Source organism: Onychomys torridus, chromosome 5, assembly GCF_903995425.1.
Source record: "Onychomys torridus chromosome 5, mOncTor1.1, whole genome shotgun sequence".
NCBI classification, from domain to species: Eukaryota; Metazoa; Chordata; class Mammalia; order Rodentia; family Cricetidae; genus Onychomys; species Onychomys torridus.
Window position 1 is genome coordinate 101,198,827 of NC_050447.1, and position 8,380 is coordinate 101,207,206.

Consider the following 8,380-nt stretch of genomic DNA (forward strand, 5'->3'; position numbering starts at 1 on the left):
AATGGGGGATGATTCATTGTGATTTATAGGCAAACTTATGTTATTTCAATAATGGGAGATGATAAGATTGAAATTTTGAAGTCATTATTGGGCCCTCTAATCAAAAATATTTTGTCAATAAACTACCCATATTCACCAGACTTCTGTGGTACATGTCTCAGCCCTGAATGGAGATTGAGGGAGCACAGAGTGCAGTAGAATCAAGCAGGATGGGGCCATACTTGATCCCATACTATATCTAAGTGTCCCCTCAAATGATGTCTTCTTTTTGAAGGTCAGTAGAATTTGATATTCCAAGATGAGAAAACTAAAGTTTAGGCAAAATTATGGTAGATTATAGATAGCTAGAGTAGGTTCTCCCAAACATCCTCACATAATCAACCTGCTCTCTTAATAGTTGATAACTCTGTGTGCTTTTTCATACTCCTGTAGACTGTTAAAATTTTATGTGTATTCTTACAGATTCTCAATATCAATGACATTTTGCATTATTTCAAACTATCCACCATTCCTAATTGCTTCATGAAATAGAACTATGCTCTAAATGTGTTACTGTCTTGATAAAGCATATCAAAAAACAATAAACACAGTACTGAAAGAAAATATTACAAAGAACTCATCAGACATGGAAAAAGAAGTGCCAGATATTTATAAGTTAATTGAAATACCAGTGTCCCAAGTCAGTTTCTTCTCTAGAAATTCTTCACATGATACCCAAGATTTCTCAATGGTGCAGCCACTGTGGTCAATGGCACAGCAGAGTAAATGGTTAGACCAATTGCTAAAGAAATTGGATATTTTGCTCAAGCAAAATGGAAATTTTGGACTTACATGGTATAGAATATATTACAACATGGAATATCTTTCATGATGCCACCAGTCACTCTATAGAATATTTCAGGATAACTGCCTAAAATTGCTACAATTCAGTGACATGATACATTCATCACAAACCTGACAAAGTGTGACAAGTAGGGAAACCATGAAAAACAGTTACTGTTGCAAACAACCATTCTCGGATATATTCTAAGTCTCAAGACACATAAAATAATCAATGTGTTATATTGTAAAACATCAAATATAAGGTGACTAAAATGTCATGATATGCATTTATAAGTAGACTTTTCATAAATGGGTATGATGTTCTTGTCAAAAGGCCTTCTAAACATTTGTGTATAACCTGTTGATTACTAAAACTGTTACTGAGTACATTAACATAAATATTTTGCTGTGTTAATAGTTAATGAAAGAGATTTGTGTTTATTTAAAACAGTCCATAATAATTGACTTATGTGGAGACAGGTTGGATTATGGAAAGCATTTATCATCACTATAACTACTAGGGATCACTGCAGAAGACATAACAGGCATATAAGATCTTGAACTAGGGAAAAGAATGGGGGAATAATTATTTTCTCCTGCTTACCTGAAAATGAGTAACCAATGAACAGAGATGGTCTTTCTGATATGGAGAATGACTTGCATTCAATAGATCATAAGAGGGAAACGCAGTGTGACGCATATTGACATATAACTGTGATAAATACAAAGAGGATGTTAATAACCCTGAGGGAAGAATGTCACTGATCTATAGATGTTGATTCAATCTGGCCCCCAGCTTGGTCTGGCTTTGGGTACAATCTTCTGGTATATATGGGAGGTAGAAAGTTGACTGAAGGCAGCACTCAGGTGAAGCAGCTTTCCCGAGTTGAAGTTCATACTGTGGTGGATCATCTCAAAGATGCCGCTTGCTCTCACTCTGCCAAACTCTGGTAAGTAGCCATTCATCAGGTACCTCTTAGAGTCTATGTAACCCTTAGTGTATTACATCAAGATTGATTGTAGAGTAGATTTTCTTTGGTGTGGTCTGCTCTGTATTTTGGAGGGAACTGATATTTAATCATGATTCATCTAGAGACAAGTCACCATAGAGCTGAACGACCTCTCTATATTCTAATTGCTTAATTAAGTTCAAGCTCAGAGGTTTTCAAATAGAATTTTTCAGTGTTGCAAACACAAGGAAGTTCTCAGAGGTATTTTGTATGTTATTAACAGGAGGGGAAAATGGGACAATGTTACTGATATGTAAGAGCCATCAGTCATATAATACCTTCCATTTCAAATGTCACCTTCTAGAACAAAAAAATACAACTCAAAGTATTGAATTTACATTATAGAGAATTTAGAGTATATTGAGAACACAATATTAATTATGTAGTCCAATTGCTTCAAGCACAGAAATAAGAATTTATAATTAATCTGTTTGCCAACATTGGATATCTGCTCACATAAATCAATCTGAATAAACTATCAAATCACCTCAGTCTTAAGTGATATGTACAAGTAAAATGAATTAGTTACAATAATAATGTATTAATAAAATGAAAGACAACATAAATTCTCTAGAATTTCAAATATATGCAGATAATGACTTGAAGTCTTTGGCTCATGGTTAATAAAACTCCATGTGTTTGCAAACTTGAGAAGCTCTTTTGGAACAAATGCAAACTTTGAAAAGTCTCCCACATTTCAAACTCTGGACTGGAAAAAATGTAGCTCTCTCTGTATTTTACCAGTTGTAAAAGTGAATACTCTATTAAGGTATATCAACTCAAATCACTTAGCAGAGGGCCCTAAAAACACATTCCTGGCTTGTTTAACTGTTGTAACCTGATTTGTATAGATCACCTCATTGCCATTTCTCTGACAGCAGGGGTATGTATGTTGCTTCTGGTGTCAAATCTGCTGCTTTGGGAGCATGTGGCCTCCAAACCAACTGGCTCTGTGTCCACTGGAGACCTGTATGATCGAGTGGTTGGTCAGTCTCATACCACATATAACCTGGCTGCAGATTTATACTATGAATTTGTAAGTAATGACCTTGCCTCTGGATTCTTTTCTAAAAGTACCTTCACATAGCTAATCACTAATTAAATTGGAATGAATCATGTATCCAATTCCAAATAATTCAGTTTTACCAGTAATCAAAGAATTATACAGCAAAATGTATAAAGGGTAAAATATGAAGTTTCATAAAACCTCAAAAATGTAAAGAATTCAATGATATTTCAAATTTTCCTTTACTTACTTTAACAATAACAACTTTGAACGTCTTCATTGGTATTTTGATATTATGGTCACATATTCAGGGTTTCTGTCTTTATGAACATTCCTGACTTACTGATCTGAAGATACAGGGGAACTGAAGTTAGTGGGTGGAGAAAAATAAACCTAAGAAAATTGAAATCATGTAAACAGTGAAAAACATAATAAAACAGATAAGCTCATAAATGTAAACAATCCCAGCTTATTGTTTTCAGTAATGGGTGTCTTAATGAACTTGAAGGGCTACTGTAGACACAAACTATATTCACTCTCCCTCAGGGAGATAACTCAGCTTTCAGGGCCTGTCAGCAAGGAAACAACAAAGCAAATGTCCATTGAAGATTGGGCATATGGATTATATATCCCTACACTTTTAGGGATATACATTCCCATTGTTATTTTCCCATACTAGTTTTCTCATACGTCTCATTCTTCACTCTGAATCTTCCAGATGCACAACATTTTTAAGAACACTTTAATTCTTTTAAATACTTTGATAGAATTAAGTAAATAATTTGTATTCTCTTAATAAATATCTTACGAAGGTACATCTTTCATATAATTAGTATAGAAACTTTAAATATTTATGTGAATTCTTACTTCACTCATTGATGAATATTTCCTTAAAATGTAACTAGAATTGAATGGAAAATTGTTGATTGCAACAACATAGGCTAATCTTAAATTTATCATGAGCTTTTTGAGGTACTACCTTGGTGATATTTGTGATCCAAGTTATAAATTAATATTTCTTATTTAAAACAATCAGTTTGTAACACTGAAAAATAATTATCTTAAATATGGATCTATAATAACAATTCTGAGACACTCAGCCTAGAAAAACTGAAAATTAAAGATGTAAGTAATTAGAAGTTTGGGGGCATCTTAGTGCTTTCTTTCCAAACAATAACATTAGCGGGTACAATACAAGGGAGCAGTAAAGAGGGAAGAGATTGAGAGGACAGTTGAGTGGATTGCATATGGAAGGGGATGAAAGCTAGGAGACGATGTTTCCATCATTGTACTGTTTCAATTCTTGTTCTTAAATATCAAAAATGTAGAGTTAACCAAACATAGTATGTTTGTTTCTACTCAATTCTGAATCCCCAGTAAATTAAATCATTTCATTCCTTCCAGGACGTGAAATATTTCAAGAGCAGTTGGTATAAGACCAGAATGCCCAGTCTATGCCATACTGCTTCCATCCATACTCCAGAGTCTCGCGAGGAAGTCCATGAAATAAAAGTAGGTTTCCTCCCTGTTCTTTATAAAACAAGTTATGCTATACAAAGGTAATTGTGCTGTGTGTGATTAATGAGCCCATGAGAGGTGTGGTAATTTCTGATCCAATAGATCAAAAAAGATGGGACTGTCAGAGAACAATCACATCATAGAGCTTAGCACTAACTAAAATGCCTGCCGGATGATAATGTCCCGGAATTGTAGTTGTCTCATAGAAAACTATTTTTACCAACACCTTCTGCTTTTCCCAGGAAAGTTTTGATCTGAACTGGACACTCATTTTTAATATATAAATACACATATAGAATAAATACAAATCCCTTTGTGTTTATGATATAACACTAAAGGATTCTCCTCTGGCATATGTTACTAAACTGAGCCTTGTGTCCTTTCTTCTTATCTTTCTAAACTATCCGGTGTCTATTTTCCATCCTTATTTGTACAGTCTTCCTGTACAATCTGACTGATCTGCCTTCTCCTACCTACATCTTAACTATATAAGACTCCTCTCTAGACTATATCACGTTCCTCTGGATGACTTCTGTTTTGATGATGTCTACATAACTCTGAGGGTCTAATGTAATATGTAATGATCTCTTCACTCTGGCTAACTGTCATAAACATCAGTTTTATTTATATAAATTTAATATGCATAGCTATTTCACAGACATAATCTATTCTCCAATCATGCTGGTATGACCAACACAAGTAATTTATATACAAGATATTCTCATGAATAAAGTGTGGTTATCATAAAGAAAACAGAAACAGAATAAAACATTTATATAGATTACTTTTCTACACAATATAAATAGCACACTGTTGACACTGAAATATTTAATGTTTAAAAACAGTCTCTGATAATAGTACTTTTAAGAAGACAATGAACCGAGGCTCCAAACATTATACAGAAGTCATTTTCTTTGCATATCAAGTAAGAATTTACACTCAACTTCATTCATGTCATGGAATCATTCATACTCCTTATTGTCTAACGCTACTATCAAAAAGTTGATTATCACCATTGGTGTCTCCATTTCATTTATAAACTTCTTATTTAATTTATAGTTGAATTTCTGTCTAGTCTTTATTTTTATAGCCTGTAAGAGTCCTTACAAACACCATAGTAAACAGCTAACTAAAGAATTTATTTTGTATGACTCTGGCCTTGTACTAACACTTACCAGGTTAAATTTCCATTCTGATTTCTACCAATGCCTGGAATTAAATCAATGCTTTACAATAATTTTTCTTCTATACATATCAATAAATATGCAAGTCCTCTAGTATCAAGAGCAGCAGGAATCATACAGATACAAGAAAAGTAGAGTTTTGAAAACCATTTTGTCTGAAGTCACTTGTGTAGATGAATTTCTAAATAATCTTATTAAATAAAAAAACCCATAAAGCCAAATATAGGGGTGAAAGCCTTAGAGAGATCAGGAAAATAGGGGAAGCCACCTGCCAAACTTACCTCACCAACTCTATAGCTTCCAAATCAAGTTACTTCCTGTCTATTGACACCTCCATGCCTTGCTGTTCTGCCATCTGATTTGGTCTCTCTGTCCAGCTACATCACTTCCTCTTCCTGCCCAGCTCTATCACTTAATGTCTGTTATTACAGATCTCCAGACCTTCATGATTAACTTGTGGTTGGAATTTAAGGCATGTGCCACCACACCTGGCCATTTCCAATGTGGGCTTGGCTCTCAGAGATCTAGACAGATCCCTGCCTGAAAATTGATAGAATTAAGGGTGTGTGGTAACACTGCATAACTTCTTTGTTTACTTATAATGGCTGTTCCTATTCTTCTCTTCTCCAGGCAAGCTTTATTTATTAAGCACAAATAAAATATCACCACACACTTGTTTTAATATTCTACCACAATATAAATCTCTCAAGTAAGTATATGAGAGACCAATTTGATTCAGTAGTGTAGAAATGATTTAAAGCATTAACTCCTGACATTGTTGGCAATTATGTAATATTAATTACAGTTTTAGACACCTACTGATCCCTGTAAACCTAATTTTCTCATAGGCAGGGTAAGCAATCAAAGAGAACAGTGCAAACAACTAGGGCAAATGGTTAAATGTAAAGGAAAAACAAAATATGATTATTTTGAACAGTCAAAATTATTAAGACCCAATTATTAAGACTTTTATTTAGCAAAGTAGTATTCAGTAGCTGAAATTTTGTTTTTAGGTAATATTTATATACTTTGAAGTCATTAACATACATTACTACTAATAAAAATACACTGTAGTTTGCTTCCCTTTTGAAAAAAAAAAAACACAAGTATCTATCTACACAGCTGTATGTCACTTAGTTTAAGGTGATGTCCAATGATGTTTTCCTAGACTGAAGACCTTCTGAAAACAATGATCAATATTTCCCATGCCTGGGAAGAACCACTGAAACACCTGGTTTCTGCAGTGCCCACCCTCCCTGGAGCTTCTGATAAAATGCTGAAAATAGCCAATGCTGTGAAGGACAAAATCCATGTGCTTCTGGCAGGAATGAAGACCATACTCAGCAGGGTAAGCTGTTTTGACACATGTTTTTGGTCATCCTATTTATAAAGTTCATTAATTATGTAATTCAAAAAGAATTTTGAAATTCTCAAATACAAGGTTACTTAATAAGCACTTAAAACAGTGACCTCTATAGAAAATAGTTCTGTACCTCATAGTCATTTCGACAGTGGCTTTCCTGGGTGGGGTGGACACTACAGCCTAATTTGCAGAAGGTCATAAAGGTCATATAGCAGTCACTGCCTAGATTGCCTGCACACAATATGTTACATGAAATATACTGCTCCTGTTCAAGGATTCAATAAAGTATATAAAAATGAAGAATGGATTTATCTTAAAGAAAGGAAGGGGTCAGGACACTCTACCAGCACTAATCTGGTATTAAGGACACATCAGGGAAAGTACTGAGAGCATGTCCAACTCCCCAAAGGGAAAGTACTGATACTAGCCTTTTGATTATCTTTTGGTTAGTTCCATGTTTACATCCAAATAGTACCTCCTGTCTGCTCGTGTATGGATCTATCTCATCTGAGATCAGTGGCATGTCAGAAAATGCATATGCCTGTCTCCAAATTATGTTTTGGTTTCTAATGCCTGTTCACCAATTTCCAGGATTTCTCTATAAATTTAAAGTCTTCTTTGTTTTACCAAAATTATCTAAAAATTGATATGGAATGTACACTGGGAGATGTCTCATGTCTGTAAGTGCCTTCCTTCCCTGTGTGAGGACCTGAGTCCAGTTCCAGAATTTGTGTCAACAGGTGATGTCGTGTCTTCCCTTTGTAGCCCTTAGAATAATGACTCAGACTTAAGGGATCTGACATGAGTTGCAGGTAAAAGTCAGAGCAGATCTCTCAAAAATCAAAATAGACTTCATTGGAGGAACTTTACAAAAATTGACCACTGACATCCAAATCATGCCTATTTCACACACACACACACACACACACACACACACACACACACGCACACACACACACACGGAGAGGGGGTGAGAGAGAGAGAGAGAGAGAGAGAGAGAGAGAGAGAGAGAGAGAGAGAAACTCATGAGGGGACAATGTGATAATGTGACTAACACCTGTCCTTTTGATGTTTAGAGCCACAAGGAAGTTGAAAAAGATGCCTACCCTGTCTGGTCTGGACTGGCAGACTTGCAATCATCTGATGAAGACACTCACCTTTTTGCCTTTTATACCCTGGTCCGCTGCCTGAGAAGGGATACTCATAAAACTGATGCATTCCTCAAGGTCCTGAGGTGCCGAGAGATCTTTAACAATGAGTGTTTTTAAGAATGAGTGCTGAGTGCACAACACTGCAATGTCCTGCTGATATGAGCCTTGTTGAACCAGACTTTAGTGATTTTATTTCTTCTCAGTGCATGCATGGCTATAATGGCATTCTTCTTACACAATAAAATCTAATTCTAAGAAACAATTGAAAATTTAAGAAAATCTTTTTTTGTTTCCATTAATATAATATGGATCCAGGCTTTTGTGAT

At 35.0% G+C, this 8,380-nt stretch overlaps 1 protein-coding gene across 1 annotated transcript; it reads left to right on the forward strand.

Annotated features, from left to right (window-relative positions):
• The first annotated feature begins 1,741 nt into the window (after positions 1-1,741).
• Positions 1,742-8,171, forward strand: LOC118583469 (prolactin-3D4-like). The gene is made up of 5 exons (XM_036186811.1): positions 1,742-1,772; positions 2,711-2,868; positions 4,243-4,350; positions 6,709-6,888; positions 7,980-8,171. Exons 1-5 carry the CDS (start codon positions 1,742-1,744, stop codon positions 8,169-8,171), a joined length of 669 nt encoding a protein of 222 aa, XP_036042704.1.
• Positions 8,172-8,380: the final 209 nt, after the last annotated feature.

Coding starts and splice junctions, on each gene's coding strand:
- LOC118583469 (XM_036186811.1), top strand. CDS start 1,742: ATGCCGCTTGCTCTCACTCTGCCAAACTCTG. Junction 2,869..4,242: donor CAGATTTATACTATGAATTT/GTAAGTAATGAC, acceptor CATTCCTTCCAG/GACGTGAAATATTTCAAGAG. Junction 4,351..6,708: donor AGGAAGTCCATGAAATAAAA/GTAGGTTTCCTC, acceptor ATGTTTTCCTAG/ACTGAAGACCTTCTGAAAAC.